Source organism: Perissodus microlepis, chromosome 12, assembly GCF_051167445.1.
Source record: "Perissodus microlepis isolate ML-2025 ecotype Zambia chromosome 12, ASM5116744v1, whole genome shotgun sequence".
Classification (NCBI taxonomy): Eukaryota; Metazoa; Chordata; class Actinopteri; order Cichliformes; family Cichlidae; genus Perissodus; species Perissodus microlepis.
The window spans coordinates 36,245,448-36,263,799 of NC_140472.1; the positions used below are offsets into that span (position 1 = coordinate 36,245,448).

At 43.7% G+C, this 18,352-nt stretch overlaps 2 protein-coding genes across 2 annotated transcripts in view; both read left to right on the forward strand.

Annotated features, from left to right (window-relative positions):
- Positions 1 to 5,988: 5,988 nt before the first annotated feature.
- LOC146376929 (uncharacterized) lies at positions 5,989 to 8,179 on the forward strand. The gene is made up of 3 exons (XM_084947363.1): positions 5,989 to 6,502; positions 7,361 to 7,492; positions 7,579 to 8,179. The coding sequence occupies exons 1-3, from the start codon at positions 6,446 to 6,448 to the stop codon at positions 7,717 to 7,719; spliced, it is 330 nt and encodes a 109-aa protein (XP_084803489.1). The 5' UTR covers positions 5,989 to 6,445; the 3' UTR covers positions 7,720 to 8,179.
- Positions 8,180 to 11,038: 2,859 nt separating this feature from the next.
- Positions 11,039 to 18,352, forward strand: part of ercc6l (excision repair cross-complementation group 6-like) — a 17,805-nt gene continuing 10,491 nt past the window's right edge. The window contains exons 1-2 of the mRNA XM_084947053.1: positions 11,039 to 11,256; positions 14,638 to 14,682. Of these exons, the coding sequence (XP_084803179.1) occupies positions 11,201 to 11,256; positions 14,638 to 14,682 (101 nt within the window). The 5' untranslated portion in view covers positions 11,039 to 11,200. The remainder of the gene's footprint in view (positions 11,257 to 14,637; positions 14,683 to 18,352) is intronic.

The window sequence follows — 18,352 nt, forward strand, 5'->3', positions numbered from 1 at the left end:
CCTCCTCACCGCTGTCTACTGTCTCACTCACTTACTGAGAGGACAGACGGATGCTCCACTTGACTGTCGCGTCTCTCACCCTCTCTGTTTTTCACATAATGATATTATCCTATATCCTCGCATGTGATTGGCCACAATATGGAGGGATTGGAGCATAACTGAGCCACTGTGTGAGAGCTGAGCAGCGAAAGGAAATTAAGTGAGGGTAGAAATGATTGAAAGATTATTATGGTCTGTTTTGAGTTTTGTTCAAAAAAGAATGTTATACATACATACTTCTATATACATATGCAGGACACCTTAAACTAGTTTTTTAATTAAGCAGCAAGGCAGAACAAAGTCGGGCCTGTATCAAGACACAGGGACTAAACCCCAGTTCAACCAGACCCAGAACTGATCCGGAATTAAAACAGGACTACAACAGTAACCAAGACAGAACCAGAATCAGAACTAGATGATAGTAGCACTAAAACTCATCATAGACCTGCACTACACTTATTTTTTAATTCTACCAAAGTCCAATATTTAGATTGAGAAAAGTTTATATAATTATTTAGCCTTGTTGTGCAAACAAGCCTGCAGAACTTAATAAATATAGAATTTGAAAAGTAACAAATGGTATCTAAAAAGAAACACTAGGTACGAGATACATGTTCTGATGAGTTTTGGCAAACAACCATTTGACTAACATGTGTGTCTCACCTGCTCTTGTTCCACCTCTGCTCTGTCCTCATTCTCTCTCTCTCCCTCTCTGTTCCTCTCTCCCTCTCTGTTCCTCTCTCTCCCTCTCTGTTCCTCTCTCTCCCTCTCTGTTCCTCTCTCTCCCTCTCTGTTCCTCTCTCTCTCTCTCTGTTCCTCTCTCTCTCCCTCTCTGTTCCTCTCTCTCCCTCTCTGTTCCTCTCTCTCTCTCCCTCTCTGTTCCTCTCTCTCTCCCTCTCTGTTCCTCTCTCTCCCTCTCTGTTCCTCTCTCTCTCTCCCTCTCTGTTCCTCTCTCTCTCCCTCTCTGTTCCTCTCTCTCCCTCTCTGTTCCTCTCTCTCTCTCCCTCTCTGTTCCTCTCTCTCTCTCCCTCTCTGTTCCTCTCTCTCTCCCTCTCTGTTCCTCTCTCTCCCTCTCTGTTCCTCTCTCTCTCTCTCTCTCTGTTCCTCTCTCTCCCTCTCTGTTCCTCTCTCTCTCTCTCTCTCTGTTCCTCTCTCTCTCTCTGTTCCTCTCTCTCCCTCTCTGTTCCTCTCTCTCTCTCTCTCTCTGTTCCTCTCTCTCCCTCTCTGTTCCTCTCTCTCTCTCTCTCTCTGTTCCTCTCTCTCTCTCTGTTCCTCTCTCTCCCTCTCTGTTCCTCTCTCTCCCTCTCTGTTCCTCTCTCTCTCTCTCTCTCTGTTCCTCTCTCTCTCTCTCTGTTCCTCTCTCTCTCTCTCTCTCTGTTCCTCTCTCTCCCTCTCTGTTCCTCTCTCTCTCTCTGTTCCTCTCTCTCCCTCTCTGTTCCTCTCTCTCCCTCTCTGTTCCTCTCTCTCTCTCTCTGTTCCTCTCTCTCTCCCTCTCTGTTCCTCTCTCTCCCTCTCTGTTCCTCTCTCTCCCTCTCTGTTCCTCTCTCTCTCTCCCTCTCTGTTCCTCTCTCTCTCTCCCTCTCTGTTCCTCTCTCTCTCCCTCTCTGTTCCTCTCTCTCTCTCCCTCTCTGTTCCTCTCTCTCTCCCTCTCTGTTCCTCTCTCTCCCTCTCTGTTCCTCTCTCTCTCTCTCTGTTCCTCTCTCTCTCCCTCTCTGTTCCTCTCTCTCTCCCTCTCTGTTCCTCTCTCTCTCTCCCTCTCTGTTCCTCTCTCTCTCCCTCTCTGTTCCTCTCTCTCCCTCTCTGTTCCTCTCTCTCCCTCTCTGTTCCTCTCTCTCTCTCCCTCTCTGTTCCTCTCTCTCCCTCTCTGTTCCTCTCTCTCCCTCTCTGTTCCTCTCTCTCTCTCCCTCTCTGTTCCTCTCTCTCTCTCCCTCTCTGTTCCTCTCTCTCTCTCTCTGTTCCTCTCTCTCTCCCTCTCTGTTCCTCTCTCTCCCTCTCTGTTCCTCTCTCTCCCTCTCTGTTCCTCTCTCTCTCCCTCTCTGTTCCTCTCTCTCTCTCCCTCTCTGTTCCTCTCTCTCTCTCCCTCTCTGTTCCTCTCTCTCTCCCTCTCTGTTCCTCTCTCTCTCTCCCTCTCTGTTCCTCTCTCTCTCCCTCTCTGTTCCTCTCTCTCCCTCTCTGTTCCTCTCTCTCTCTCTCTGTTCCTCTCTCTCTCCCTCTCTGTTCCTCTCTCTCTCCCTCTCTGTTCCTCTCTCTCTCTCCCTCTCTGTTCCTCTCTCTCTCCCTCTCTGTTCCTCTCTCTCCCTCTCTGTTCCTCTCTCTCCCTCTCTGTTCCTCTCTCTCTCTCCCTCTCTGTTCCTCTCTCTCCCTCTCTGTTCCTCTCTCTCCCTCTCTGTTCCTCTCTCTCTCTCCCTCTCTGTTCCTCTCTCTCTCTCCCTCTCTGTTCCTCTCTCTCCCTCTCTGTTCCTCTCTCTCTCTGTGTGCTGACAATCAAGCCAAAGCCAGATATTTACAAACTCTTCAGATAAAAACACTTTTTTAATTGTAACCTCAAATCAGACTAAATGTTTATTTTTTTTAGATTGATAAATATAAAAACATATTTGTTAACTTTCAGAGTAAAGAGAGAACCTGTCTGTATTTCTTAATTGTAAATGGCACCAAACTGTATTCAAACTGAGCCACACTTATGGAGCTCCACGATTCTTTTCCTGGTGTGTTGGTTGACATCTCTGGATGTTCCCATGTCACAGAAACAGGCTCTGTGTTTTGCCTTATATGCATCCACAGCTGTGCCACCAATTTACTCACATGGACTCTACTAACCAATCAGAAGCTTCTTCAGCTCAGAATGGAATCGTCTGGAGTTTCTTATTAATTAACAATAAACTTAGTGTATATGTACTCCTAAATTTGATGAAAGTGATTAAAATAGACAGCTCCCTCTTTTTATTCTGACATTTCACTAATTCAAAAGATATTTCAACATTTATTTATCTAAAACAAAAGTTTACTCTAAATTGATGTTTAACAGTAAAAAAAAGTTTTTATGTTTTCTCCCTAAAGTGTAAATATCTGGTTTCAACTGTGAATATACTGCTGTGTATTGAAATTCCTCTTGTTTTGCACAGATATACTGAACAACATCCAAAGCATAATATATAAAATAACATCTACCTGAGTTTTTTCTTTGAAAGAAGCTCCTTATGTCCATTGTTGTGTTCATCAGTACACAATTGAAACCGATTTAGAGAGTTTGTTTAGCCGTGGAGGGAAACAACTGAAAATATGAAATGTAAGCTAAGACTCTCTAAAAAATCAGCATTGCTGTTCGGCTTTTTATTTATCCATTTGTTGATTCACTCGAAGAGAAAGTAACGCAACCAAGTGATCAGTTTGATATCAATCTTTTGTGATACACCGTCATATTTACATTATTAGTTCAGTACGAATGATTTGCTTTGGTACCTGGTCAAAGTTAAGCTCTCCTCTGTCTGCAGCAAACTCGCAGGCAGCAGCTTCTCCCCCCTCGCTCACATGGGTGCTGTGCTCAGTCGCCTAGTGCCTGAGCTCGGATCATACCAAAATTAGGGGGAATTTACGACGGTGCGCTCCGTGCTTCGTGTGTTGTTTTTGTTTTATACAGTTGTCAGTCAGGCATCTAACTAACAAATTACACTCCAAAAGACCCCATGCTTCTGAAAAAATGACCCGGGCTTAAGCCCAGCAAGCCACCCCCCGCTCCGCTGATGGTTGACTCCAAATCTCCCGAACACTATGTCGATTTGAGAACGCAAGACCGAGACCGAGACCAAGACAAAAGTCCGTCGAGACCAAGACCACGTAAAAGTGGTCTCGAGACATCTAACTCTACACTGTCGGCCTCTGACAACAATGCCTCATTTCTGCCGTTCAAACCGAAGAAATGTAAACTTTTACAAATGATTTCTCAGCTGTGTCTGTAATCAAACCTCTGTAACTTTGCTCTGCTTCACTTCAGCAGCATCAGGTCATGTTCACATGTTGATTCATGGTTTTCTTCTGTTTTGGATCGACTGCAGTATTTTTTAAGGTTATCTGTAGACTTGGATGTCTCGAGACCACTTTTACGTGGTCTCGGTCTTGTCTCGGTCTCGCCGTCTCAGATCCACATAGTGGTCGGGAGATCTGGAGTCAACAGTTTCCATGACACACACCGTAACGTTCGATAATGTGTCATTTCAAAAGCATCAGCTCTAAGAGCCGTGCTTAGAGAGCGCTTTGTAGTGAATCAGACTCGACTCCCATTGAGCGAGAGCCGCTCCTCACTTAATTTCCTTTGGCTGCTCAGCTCTCACACAGTGGCTCGGCTACGCTCCAATCCCTCCATACTGTGGCCAATCACATGCGAGGATATAGGATAATATCATTGTGTGAAAAACAGAGAGGGTGAGAGTCACGTGGAGCGTGCGTCTGTCCTCTCAGTGAGTGAGTGAGACAGTGGACAGCGGTGAGGAGGGCTGTGCATCGCAAAAACACATAATATGCCCGACACCCGTAAACGAAGCAGCATCTGGCTGCAGTTTAAAGACTTTTTTGTCTCGGTCTTCACTCTGTCTGTCTTTGTCTTGGTTTAGGCGGTCTTGACTACAAGTCTAGTTATCTGCTATAAAAAGCCAGGCCAGGAAAATCTGCTTCATGATTTTCTGTTTTATCCTCAGTTCCTTTGACACAAAGGCCTCTGCTGTGATGCTCACACCTCTGATGAACTTTGTTTTATACATAGATATAAAAATATGGAGATGAACTGATAACTGATCAGAATTAGAATATTTCTGACTAGTGATAGGTCCAGCAACACTGACGCACCGACGCATGTATCAAGCTCACCTAGCGATGCCTGTATCGGTGCGTGCGTCGCTTTAAGAAAAAGTCACGTGATCGATACAGCTGCTGTATCGCTCATTGCCAACGTGCCAAACTGTGTTTAAAAGGTACCGGGTCTGCCAACGGAATGAGTCGCCACCAAAAAAACCACAAAATTACTCTCGCAAAGATTAAAAAAAATAATACACATCTCTCCATAACGAAATGGAGCCCGAAAGAAAAAGAAATGTTTCTGCTGTGTGGGATCATTTTGATCTTTTAACCACAAACAAGGTAATAGTTTGTCTGTCTTTGTTTCAGTGTAATCTATCAGAATAGAAAAAAGAACAGCAATGTGACTTGAAGTGTAAATTATTTATTTCATTTGATGCAGGTTAAATGTTGCATCTGTTCTGCGGAGCTTTCTTACACAAACAAAAGCACCTCCTCGGTGTTTAGGCATTACAGAGCCAAACATGAAAATGAGGAGACAAACACACCGAGAATGAACACAGGTCGGCCTATATAGACACTGAACATCTTTATCATCATTTTTTTTAATTAATATGTGTTTTATTATTTTCAAATCAAGCATCTAGGAAGACTGCTCTGGACCAGGCAGTCCTGAATTTTATTATAAAGGACTGCCAACCCCTTAGTATTGTGGAGAGAGAGTGTAATGTACTGAGGGAATAGGAAGACATCTTATCAGAACCTTTTCCACCTGGCTTTACAGCTTTTGTGTACCCCAGCTTCATCTGTGCCTGTGAGTTTTCCAAAGCTGGGGAAATGGTGTGAAAAAAAAAAAACGCAATATACTGAATGCAAAAACATTGGATAAACCTATTTTTCTGAATAGAAATTTATAATAAACTCTGAGTCAAATGGGTAATATTACATTCACAATACTTTCATTTTAATTTTCACTTAATGTCATTCATAATATATTTTAAAGATGTCTACAATATTTTTAATATAGAAGATATAAAATGATTCCATGGAAAGTACAATACCTTACAGTGTATACAAGGATGACCAGGTCATTGAATCAGTGTCTGTTGTGAGTCTCAAGTAAGTTGCCTGCAATGATATTTAAGGTCCAGCAGGTGTCAGTATGGAGCAAAACTGTGTCGATACAGTTTGGGGAATGTGCTGAAACGCTTCACGAGGCCTCATCTACCCATCACTATTTCTGACTGTCTGAGTCGAAACGGAATTGAATCGATTTTAGAAATGGAAATCGATACCCAGCGCTCAGTCGGAGCTCTGCAGCAAACACGCGGAGACACGGTTGTGGCGCAGCACGCGAACGGAAGCAGCGTTTTGTTTCACGCATGCGGCGCTGTGGAGCCGCCGAGCTGCTTCTGAAGAGACGAAGAAGAAGTGATGTAAACAGGAAGTGGGGCATGTACGTCCACAAAAACTGTCGTGTCGAATTTGTGGATAAATATGAAATTCAGCGAAAGCTGCTGAACACAGAGGAACTGCTGAAGTTTGCTTTAGTTTAATCTCGGGACGTTTTTCTTAGTTTGAGGATTTTTCGCTGTTTTTGGGCCGTTTTCCGGTCATGTCCGGGTCAGTGAACCACACAGGAGAGATGAGCAACGCGCAGTTATTCCAGCAGGTAAATCCGTTTAATCTGATGTGAAACAAATGAAATGTAAACTTTTATCACAGCGTGTGTCACAGTAAATTAAACGTGGCTGAAAAGGTCCGATCAAAACGACCAAAAAGACTTTTAATAAGAACAGAGACAATTTAATTTTTCAGGAATCATTACAGGTTTCTGTGAAGGTTCTCAGTCATCGTAGTCTAAGGAGCCTGGAGAGAAAAGCGTCAGGACTTAATCAGAGAAGCTTCTTCAGTTCCAAGAACAATTGGTCCCACATTTGAAATCCTGTGGGTGGGTCCCTGACAGCGTCATGGACCTTGTAATCTTTACAGGTGCAGGGTCACAGGAACATCAAACTATCAACAGAGTCAAATTAAAATCTAACTCAGCTGAAAGGAAAACAGCCACAAATACTCCTGAAGACACAGGTACACCTACACCTGCAGCCCTGCAGGTGTATTCAGGTGTTATCCTGTCCCTCTTCCTTTCCCACAGGCAGCAGGTACACGCTTTAGGTCTGTCTGTCTGTCGGCAGCTCTTTTATACCCACAGTTAAACCTGAAGTCACTTCCTGATCCACAGTCCAGGCCTCAGCCTCTGTATACCCACGTGTTTTTCATCCAGTTCGTTTTTAAGTTCAGTCCCTGCTCCTGATTGGCTGCTGAGGCTCACCTGCACAGAGGGATGCTGTGTCTTTCTCCATCAGCTCTGTCTTTGGTCTAGTTTTGTGAGTTTACGGGAGAATCTAAAGAGCCCCAGCTTGTTTCTGTTCGTCTTTTTCACTTTTTGCGTTCATAAAAACACCTGTGGCATGTCTGCTGGGTTTACAGACAAAAACTCTGCGATTGGTTCTCATCGTGTTTCCTGCAGGTGGCGCTGCTGCGATGGTTGAACTCTCAGACTGAGGAGGACCGGAGGATCTTGGCGGCGGTGACGGGCGTCCAGGTCGGCAGAGAGCTGCTGAATCGGATCACCGGCCAGGACAAAGTTGACGCCTACAAGGTACAGCGGGGGGCGCCGATCACATCCGCCACTCTGCTCGCGTGTCATTTCCTCACGATGCATGTCACTCTGTTCCGTGTCCTCAGCGAGACTGCGTCCTGACCATCGCACAGTTCCTGCGACAGAACCCGCGAGCCTCGCAGGCGCAGATCAACGCAGAGGTGGAGAAGAACGTCCTGCTGTTCGCCACTCGAGTCAAAGCTCTGGAGACGGCGCCGATTCTCTGAGTTATTCTGTGAATAATTTGTTGCACACAAAGTTCTGATTGAGATTTTTGTACATGAGTTTCAAACGTTTAGAAATCTGGAAATTTTACATTCTGCAATCAGAGAGTCATGTAATTAATATCCTTAGTATCCTTATTTTGTCATTATATTGTTTTATGTTCTTTAATCATGAAGGTTTGTAGAGCAAGGCCACTTTTGACTCACAAACTAAGTGCTCAGCCAGACTGAAAAACAGGAAGTTTTAGTGCACAGGCATATTAATAGATAAGACACAGAAAAGAGGAACTTTGCCATATAAGCAATGTTTGAAACTGTGACGTGTAAAGTACAGAAATCAAACCTATATGAGGCACAGTTTATGATTCTAATGTTCGAGATCCTGCAACTGGCGTTTTGGGCTGTGCAGGGGTCTCTCTTCCGGAAGATGATTGAATAAAAGAAATATAAATGTTTTAACACACTATGAGTGGGTTTTCTCTGTTCTATCACGGGGACGAAAGAATTGGGGTTAATAAGCGTTTACTCATCGACCGTCTTTTACTGCTGAGGTTCTTTATTTATGAGCCTTTCTGCAGAATGGGCTGATTTTAAAATCCTGGTTGGAGTAAAATGTCCTGGGCTGCTTCCAGACCACAGACTGTATAAAAAGGATGGAAGTCACCCCCACTTTGGAGACATGTGTTACACACTGAAGGAAGACAAGGTTCATCCAGGTGCACGTGGGGGTTTATTGCGCTGAAACACAGCAAAACAGTTCTGTTTTACTGACGGCTTCCATTACAATAACTGGCCTGCGTTACTTTTGTGAGGGATTATTTTGCCAGTCACCCGTTTGTCTGAGCCGCCACTGCCACCTACTGGCGAAACTAAATATCGCCCTAACATCACATCAGGTGGGAGTTTATGATGCAAACTATTGTCACAATAATAGCAAAAAAAGATGATGGGGGGGGCACGATCACATAAGGAACACATCTGAGACTTGTTGTCAAAATACTCAGGGTGCCACATATGCACTCTTGGTGTTTTCAAACAGTTTCAAACAGTGCACACACTCTTCATATGATCCTCTTTTCAGACTAATATTTACAAAATAAACTCTGTATTTCATTCATTAAGACCTGAAAGTGTTGACTGAGGTCACAGAGGGAGCTGAATGCTGCTTTCCTTATGGGAATCGTTTAAGTGATAAGATGAGTCGCCCCCTGCTGGCCATTAGAAAGTATCCAGGTTTAAGCTTCACTTTCATCTTTAACAGTTACAAGAGTCTAAGACATTTTTATTTTTAGCTGTTTTACATCAAAAACTCAAAAAGCTCAAAATAAACAAAACCTGCTTTTAAGTCCTGAGAACATCAAACCAGAGAGCGACATCGCGCCACTCAGGACAGAGAGGAGGGAAACACCGTCAGCTAAACTTCAACCTGTCCAGTTCGGAAGCATCAACCATGTCACCTGCACATGTGTTTGTGGTGGGAATTATTATTTTTATTCAGTAATTGAGGGTAGACACTGGATGAAATACGGCGTTTTCCAAAGCTCAAATTTCGGTGATATTCTCGGGAAAACCTCAAACTCTGAACTGTAGTGATGTGCGGATCGATCCTGAAATATCGATTCCTCTGATCATTTATGTTCTAGAATCGATTCTCACATTAAAATATCGATATTTTAGTAATTTAGGGTAAATTTGTAGTTTATCATTAACAGGAACACAGTGGAAAGAAACTATAACATTCGGATTGTCTACATTCAAAGGAACTACTTCCTCTTCCACCTTTCATAGTCATGTGCGAAATACGGCTGTGTAAATGTCTCGCAGCCCCTGGCGTGCGCACTCACAACAATGGCTGAGCGTAATTGGAGTCATGTGCAGAGTATTTTACCTCCACAAACAGCTGAGACGTGGTTTGCGATACATGTGGCAAAAAAGTGCTCCAACACTGAGGTGTTGTGGTCATACATGCCAACCTTGAGACCTCAGAATTAGGGAGACATTCAAAAGGGCTGTTGGGGGGGTGATAAATACATTTTACAGGGTTTATTTATCGGATAAAATACGTTAAATGTCACCGTTATTATTGGCCAGCCCAGAAACAGCGGGGGTGTCCAAATTCAGAGGCTGCTTCCACCTGAGGACCCGGCCTTCGCGGTCTAAAGAAAGCCGGGGAGTACGTCACGAGCTCCCTCTGCTCCTTGCTATCTAAAATATAACCGGGCGCTGACGTAAACACTCGACTCTCTCACACTTCTGTTTAATCAGTTTTCTGTTTGACGTTTATTCAGCTGTGTGAAAACCCCGGAGGAACCCTCCCGAGGGATTAATAAAATTAAATTTAATCTAATCTAATAACTTTATTCTCAGCCAAACCAATTTACTCACGAACAAATAAAACACTGAAAAAGCCAAACAAAAACATTTTTAAGTTATCAAAGTGACTTATATATCATGTTTAACCCGAGTAGCGACAGACTGCGGGGGTTTGAAGACGACGTGTCGGCTCAGATATTTGAAGTTTACACAGCTACATTCTCACCTGAAAATATGTTAAAAGTTTTTTTGCGACCCAGAAAGAGAAATAAGAGTAATATTAAAACTAAGTAGCTGCCGTCATTGTTGGAAACTGGAATTGGCTGGGCCGAGCTATGAATTCTGCGATATGGTTTTTTCAATTTTGTTGCCTGGGTGGAAAATCGGGAGAAATTCGGGAGAATGGTGGCTCCGGGAGATTTTCGGGAGGGGCACTGAAATTCGGGATTCTCCTGGAAAAATCGGGAGGGTTGGCATGTATGGTTGTGGCAACATCACTAACCATGTCAAACACCTCAGAGTAAATCATATCACAGAATATGACGAGCTTATGTTGAGGCGAACTGAAGAGGAGGACAGGGACAGGTGCTGCTGGGGCGAGACAGACGTCTCTCATGGAGTCCTTTAGTGCTGCAGGCAGGAAACGTGTTCAAATAGGGCAAAACTTGAGGGTTTTTTTTATTTCTATATGATGAACTCTGCATTATTAAGTGATAAGAAAAAGAAATCTGATGTCCTGTAATCATGATGATGCTATAATTTGAGATACAATAAATAAAATAAGTTTTTGAACAAAGTATCGGTATCGGATCAGTATCGTCGATACCAGCCTGGATATTACTTGGTATCGGATCGGAAAGGAAATCAGTGGTATCGCACATCACGTTTTCCTGCTCGCGCGTGCCGCTCGGCTGCTCATTGGCTGAACGTTTACTGGGGTCCCGCCTTATAGCACTCAACACCGCTTCTCCGATTGGATAACGTAGTCGTCATGTCTCCAAAGCGTCATCTCTGATTCGCTGTGACAAATCGGTGGGGGATGATCCTCGAGTTTAAACATAGAAACAGGCAGCGGCTCCTCGGAGAGTTCGGAGTTTAGTTTGAGGACAAATAATCGTTAAAGTCGCGCCTTCTAGCAGTTTGTAGGCGGAGGTACAGCTGTAACGGCGGGATGGACGGGGCCAACGGTACCGGAGAGGTTTGGCAGATTTCGGAGAAGCTGGAGAAGTAAGTAAAGCTCGAATCGTTAGCGAGCGGCTAACAGGCTGTGCCGTGTGAGGTCCCGTTCAGGGTCCGAAACACCAAACATGCCACCGGGATAAAACTCACGCCGCTCGGTGTTTACGTTACTGGGCTCAGATATTTGGGTGGAAACTGTCTGAGACTGTTACACTTGAACCTGTAGTCCACCTGTGAGGCGAGCCTACCTGTGAGCACCTTCTCTGCTGAGCTTTCAACGTAATCAACCATAAACCCGAGAAGGTTTTCACACCGACGCTTCAGAAAAGCTCAACCATGAGAACGAGAGCGGCTATGAGTCAGATCAGATCAGGAGGTTTTTAAAGGAGACGTGGGGGAGGCCGGTGTTCCAGATCAACTGGATTTGGTCGAACAGATGTGTGGCAGTCTTGCGTTTCAGGAGCTGCTACCGACAAACCATCAAAAAAACGCCAAATGTGTCACCTGTGACACTTGTGAGGTTATCTCAAACACACTCCGTCAGTCTTGATGCTGTTGAACAACAAAAAGTTTAAAAATGTGGCGAGTTTACCTGGTGATGTCCTCATGTGCGACGCGATCGCGAAAACAGCAAACAATTAACACCACGCCGATGTTGTTCACGGGACAGCAAGAGTCAACGATCGGGAGACTTGTCGTCGTTATCGTTCCCCTCGCACGGTTTATTTCTCCGGTTTCAGCGTTTTTGCTGCACAACTAAAGCGAGCAGTTTACTTTGTGCACTAACGTGGACTCGAGTCAACCAGCGCCACCTCTGGCCAAGTGCCGCAGCCTGCAGCCAGATCAACCTGTGACACACATCTGCAGCACGTTTGAATTCGTTTCATGCACATTTGTACCTTTCAATCGTGTCTGTTTGTGCGTCATGCAAATAAACCTTTGAAATGAATGAAATGACACTAATATTTCACTAGTGTTGTAACATCACGTGTCGTTAGCGTAGTCTGTCTGTGTCTTTTCTCTGCGAACAAACATTTTAGAGTTGGTTGTTATATACAGTCTGTATAAGTGTGGTTAATCTAATGAACATTTGTAAGGAGATGGCAGTTACTGTGAATGTACAGCAGGTACACAGTGATTAGTAATAAACAGTCAGACAGTGACTCTGACAATCTCATTCAGTCTTGCAGATTGAATGCACCTTCTGTGGAAAGTGGTACCACACTGTGTGTGTGGACTTGTGCAGAAGGCGACTACAAATGTTGTGGGTGCTAAATTAACAGAAAGAATTGATCCCTGTTGTCTTTGCTTACTGATTGTTTTCAGTGTTGACAATCCACATTGCTGGGATTGCATCTTTCAACATGTTTGTGGGTAGATGTGGATGTACCAGGGGTAAGTGCAGCCACTCAGCCTCTACTCAATGTGATCATAGCAGCAGGTGCAGATGTCTCACAAGTTAATGTAGCAGTAGGCTGTGGTACTTGGCCACAGGTGGCAGCAGTGGACTGACCTCCATTGGAGACTGCTCCAGCTGCTGTGTGATAGTGGATCTGCTACAAATTGAAGATCATATGCAAGTTTTGGAAATTAGCCCTTGTATTATGTTGAAAAACAAAAAAATTACATTGATTTTGTTGCGGCTCATTTTGACCCGTACTGTGTAAATCTACTCAGAATTGTCAAGAAAGTGCAATAAAACAATAGCAACTTTATTTCCCATCAGATAAACATGTAGAACACAGACATGCAACAGTTAGACTTTACATAACTATTTTAGGAACAATTTGGTTGTTCGTTCTTACAAACACATTTCTGTTGAACTTGCCCGACGTTCTCAGTTTTTCAATGTTCAACATTTTCAGTTTTGACCACATGATGGACAGAATGTAACTGTGTGCTTTCTGCAGATGTACTTCTTGCATTTCTCACACAAAGGGCTTGTTTTAAAACATGAATCTTCCTAACTTAGATTTAAAATGAAAGATTTCTACGTCTCCTCCAGACTCAACAACAGATGACAAACCAAGCGACACACCTGAGTCACTGACTTTCTTAAATCCACTCACTCTCACTGGCTGTTCATTACTAATCACTGTGTAACTGCTGTGAATTCACAGTAACTGCCATCTCCTTACAAATGTTCCTTAGATTAACCAAACTTATACAGACTGTATATAACTACCAACTCTCCAGCCATGTTGATGGATTGCCTATATTGGCTGGAAATATTCATTTCCAGAGAAAAGACACAGACAGAAGATGCTTACAGGATGTGATGTGACAACACTAATGAACTATTGATGTGTCATATTAGTCCAAGGTGTATTTCATTGTTATGGAAAAAGAGAATATTAAAATCATGATGAACAGGGGTGGTGATTCCTATGACTTTGTGTATATAATTTGGAATGTTGTACAAATTTAGGCCAATAATAAATACATGATATCATTTCATTCATTTCAAAGGTTTATTTGCATGACGCACAAACAGACACGATTGAAAGGTACAAATGTGCATGAAACGAATTCAAACGTGCTGCAGATGTGTGTCACAGGTTGATCTGGCTGCAGGCTGCGGCACTTGGCCAGAGGTGGCGCTGGTTGACTCGAGTCCACGTTAGTGCACAAAGTAAACTGCTCGCTTTAGTTGTGCAGCAAAAACGCTGAAACCGGAGAAATAAACCGTGCGAGGGGAACGATAACGACGACAAGTCTCCCGATCGTTGACTCTTGCTGTCCCGTGAACAACATCGGCGTGGTGTTAATTGTTTGCTGTTTTCGCGATCGCGTCGCACATGAGGACATCACCAGGTAAACTCGCCACATTTTTAAACTTTTTGTTGTTCAACAGCATCAAGACTGACGGAGTGTGTTTGCGATAACCTCACACGTGTCACAGGTGACACATTTGGCGTTTTTTTTGATGGTTTGTCGATAGCAGCTCCTGAAACGCAAGACTGCCACACATCTGTTCGACCAAATCCAGTTGATCTGGAACACCGGCTGTTCACACCTGCAGATAAAAGCCCGCAGGTGTGAACATAGGACTGAAACTGGAATCAGAACACTTTATTAATCCCTAAGGAAACGATGTGGGTCACAGTTGCTCCAAGACAGAAACAGACTAAACTATTTAAGCAGATTTATGGATGTGTTTTGTATTCCTGGAGCGAAGGCTTCAGGTGTTCTTCAGGTGAGGGTAAATATCAGGTCCTGTGGCTCTCCGAGTGGACTCTCAGGTGAAATATGTGGGTGTGTGATCTCTGGACTGCTGCATGATTTCGGTCTGACACTTGGTACCTGTAATGGGAGGGGGTGTTACACTCAGGCAAAAAACTCCAGAACAGTGAAACTGAATGAGAAGCTTCATTGTTTGTGGTGCTTATTTATCAGTTTGTTTGATTTTCACTCCGACTTTCTCTGCAGGTCTTTGTCCATCGACACAGAAGACGAAATGGAAACTTACCACAGGTACCCCCCACACACACACACACACACACACACACACACACACACACCACTAATCTAATGCAATGACCTGTCACATCATTTGTGGCTGTAAGTGGAGGCAGGATTTTCTTTGTCCTGAGTCTGGGATCAGTAACTGTTCAGGTGAGTCGCTGCTCTGCGAAACCCATCACTAGACCGAAGCCGCGTTCTTTTACTATTAATGTGTGATGATCAGATTAGGGCTGCTACGATTAGACGACTATCAAAATTGTCGCCGACTAATTTAATAGTCGATGCTTTGTTTGAAGCTTTGTAAGATCCTGAAAGATGCAGGAATAAGTAGTAGGATTTAAGAGTGTAATAACGGACTGAAACAGAAGATGGCAGCACTGCATGTACAAGGATGCCAGCTGCCATTAAATGACAAAGAAGAAGCAATCTCCGGTATCGTAGCTGTTGTCACTACCCGATCCGTACTGGAAACCCGATCGGTACCCCGCATGCGCGAAAGGTGTCTACCTCCGGTCGAAGCATTTTACGATAGTTACAGGTCAGAGTCTCTGTTAAGATGTTAAGAATAATGAGTATCTCTTAAAATGTTTCCGATAATGAAACATTTAATATAATGTAGACAAAAAAATAAAAAGAGTGACGGATCAAGGCTCCCCGATCCTTACTGCGCATGTGCAAAGTCGGACCATACAAATCGGGTCTACCTGATCTGTACCGCGCATGTGCAGGGGTTTTCTTCTTCTTCTGTTCGTTTAATGGCAGTTTACTCCCCAGTGTTCGAGGACACCGCCACCTGCTGACTGAGCGAATGAACCCTGTAAACTGAATTAGCGTCATTACAAACGTGTGTTAAATTTGATTTAGTGATGGTCGAGTGTGTTTATGCTTGTGTGTGTGTGGAGAGGATTGTTGGAATAGTGATGATGATGTCCACTATCACTGTCAATTGTCAGTAAACACTTCATCTGGCTGCTGAATCTTCACGTGACATATTATAAAGTCTGTATTATTAACTCTGTAATTAGGCACCATTCTTCTTATTTTACGGCGCTGTTGTTGAGTCGGAAGTGACGTAAGATTTGCGCATGCGGGGTACCGATCGGGTTTCCAGTACAGATCGGGTAGCGACAGCTGTGTCCAAATTCATGGGCTGCATCCTCCTGAGGACACATTTGAAGGCTGATTACGTCACAGCGACGCGCCGAAGGCTGTCCAAATTCGTAGACTTCTCCGAATCCAGCCGACAAATGCGTCCTTCATTTCCCCAGATTTGAAGGATGGGTCGGGTGTGTCCTTCGTGGCCTACCATATCCCAGAATTCATAGTGCGGCCCTGCTAGCTCCAGTTTCCAACAATGGCGGCCGCTACTAAGTTTTAAAATTACTCTTACTAATCTTTCTGGGTCACAAAATAAACTTGTATCCCAGCGAGAAAGTAGCTGTGTAAACTTCAAATATCTGCTCGGTTTATCAAGATATCGCATATTTGCAAAAGTGCTTCGACGTTTTCGGAGATGTCTGTTACCCACCAGCTCGATTGCTCGCCGGGAGCTCGAGGGTCACTGAAGCCGCCGAGAACGTCACAACTCCCGGCACATCATGTTCAGATCACCGCCGTCTTTCGCTACTCAGGTTAAACGTGATATATAAGTCACTTAGACAACCTAAAAATGTTATTGTTCGGCTTTTTTCAGTGTTTTGTTTGTTCGTGAGTAAATCGGTTTGGCTGAGATTAAAGTTATAGTTCACACAGCTGAATAAACGTCAAGCAGAAAACTGATTATCAGAAGTGTGAGATGCTCGAGAATATACTCCGGTGTCCTGTTATATTTTAGATAGCAAGGAGTTTATTAAACTTCACCGAAACAATCTGCAAATTTCATTAAAATTTAATAAACTATCATCTTGTCTTTATTTTTAGTTAGCACAGACCTTAAACACTTAAAGCTGTAAGCTAATGATAGTTATATAAGAGCAGATGCTGCTGGTGCAATAAGCTGTACGTTTTACGTCCAATGGATGATGATCTGATTAGTCGACTAATAAAATAATCGTTTGTGGCAGCCCTAGCTCAGATCTTCATGAGTCACTGACATTAGAAGCCTGTTTGTCACAAGCACAGAGGCTGAGAGGACGTCAGTGTTTGAGTGATGATGGGATCATAAATGTCCTGGATCTGTTTTCCACAGTTTACTGAAGCATTTTAAGGTGCATTAATTCATCCATTAAATATTTGATTCTGTGCTAATATCACAATTTAGACGTTAGTTAAAAACACAATTTACTTTATTTAAATTATTATTACAGCGTGTGGCTGATCTGAGATCAGAGTTTTTTCTTTTTAAGACTGTTCTGTTTCGGGCGTGTAGACGAAGCTCCCGTGCCGTCGCACCAATCAGGTTATACATACACAATACGGTAATATTATGTTGAAGCACAGTACGTATCACTCCGCGAGGCTCCTGCCTACGACAGCCGTAACGCTCCGACAATCCATCAAGCGGTGCGGCTTCGTAGCTCAACAAAGTCGTACTAAAACATTTGACAGATTTTTGAGCGCCGTGCACATAAAATCGGTTTGGTAATAACGACGGCCCGCTAGCATGCTCTACCAAAAATAGTGCTTTGTTGTGCATCTGACGGACGAAAGCCAAACCAGTTCCACACCACTGAAGTTGCAGCATTTTTTACAAACCAGTTCTGGTTCATCTGCTTCATTCAACGATCCGCTTTCGCCCTTCTCATTCTCCGTCGCCGCCATGCCTTTTCCAACATGTGCGTATGAAAACAAAGGCTCTGTGCATGTGCGTTTTACCCATATTCTATTGCGATATTTCATTTTCTTATAATGGCCTAACATTATAAGAAAATGTTAGGCCCCAGTCCTAGTCGGATCTTTGTTTGTTTCGGTTCTGTGCTCCAACAGCACTGAAATATCTTTATCTAAGAATCAGACATGAGAAACCTTTTAAAGACTGTAACTGTGCTTTTCTGTAGCTCCACTCGAGTCTTTCTGCTCAGGTTTCAGAGGAGCTGCAGTTTCTGGTTTAGTGCTGTCTCTTGTAGTTGCGGCCTTTGACCAGCAGGTGTCAGGCTTCCCGTTGATCATGATGAACCCAGCACTCTATAACTGTTGATAGTCGTGGGCGCTGACTGTAAGTGCAGTCAGGACTGAGCAGAGGTTCCTGGCAGTCGTGACTGTGAGCCGCAGTGATCTCAGTGTTGGCGGGGAGAGGGCGGTTAAAGGTGATTTCCACAAACTCACTTTCTAATCTCAGGACGTAGGTGACCCTGTGGCTCCATGGGCGGGTGCAAACACGATGAAATGCTTATTTTGGGGGGAAAGCCTTTTAAAGGTTTTTATGTAGCAAACACGGGAAGCTTCCAGTGTCAGTAACCGTTAACCATAACCAGCCTGGGTTACTGGGACGGCTGCTCAAAGGAGCAGTTTGTCCCGCTGGTGTCGTGTTATCTCAACCAGGCCCGAGCAGTTAGTCAGATTTTAATGTTAGATGATTATTTTCTTTACATTAATGATGATTAACATGAAATTATTCTTGTACTACTTTTGCATCTCAGAACTGTTTTTGCTGTTGTACAGTTGCTTGTACAATGAAATTATGCAGCAAGACCACAAAGGTGTGAAAGTAAAGAAACCAAAATACAAGAAAGAAGAAAAA

What these genes read in the sequence shown, in the direction of transcription:
- LOC146376929 (XM_084947363.1), top strand. Translation starts at nt 6,446, where the DNA reads ATGTCCGGGTCAGTGAACCACACAGGAGAGATGAGCAACGCGCAGTTA. An exon ending in ACGCGCAGTTATTCCAGCAG is followed by an intron (nt 6,503 to 7,360) that starts GTAAATCCGTTT and finishes TGTTTCCTGCAG; the next exon opens with GTGGCGCTGCTGCGATGGTT. An exon ending in ACAAAGTTGACGCCTACAAG is followed by an intron (nt 7,493 to 7,578) that starts GTACAGCGGGGG and finishes CCGTGTCCTCAG; the next exon opens with CGAGACTGCGTCCTGACCAT.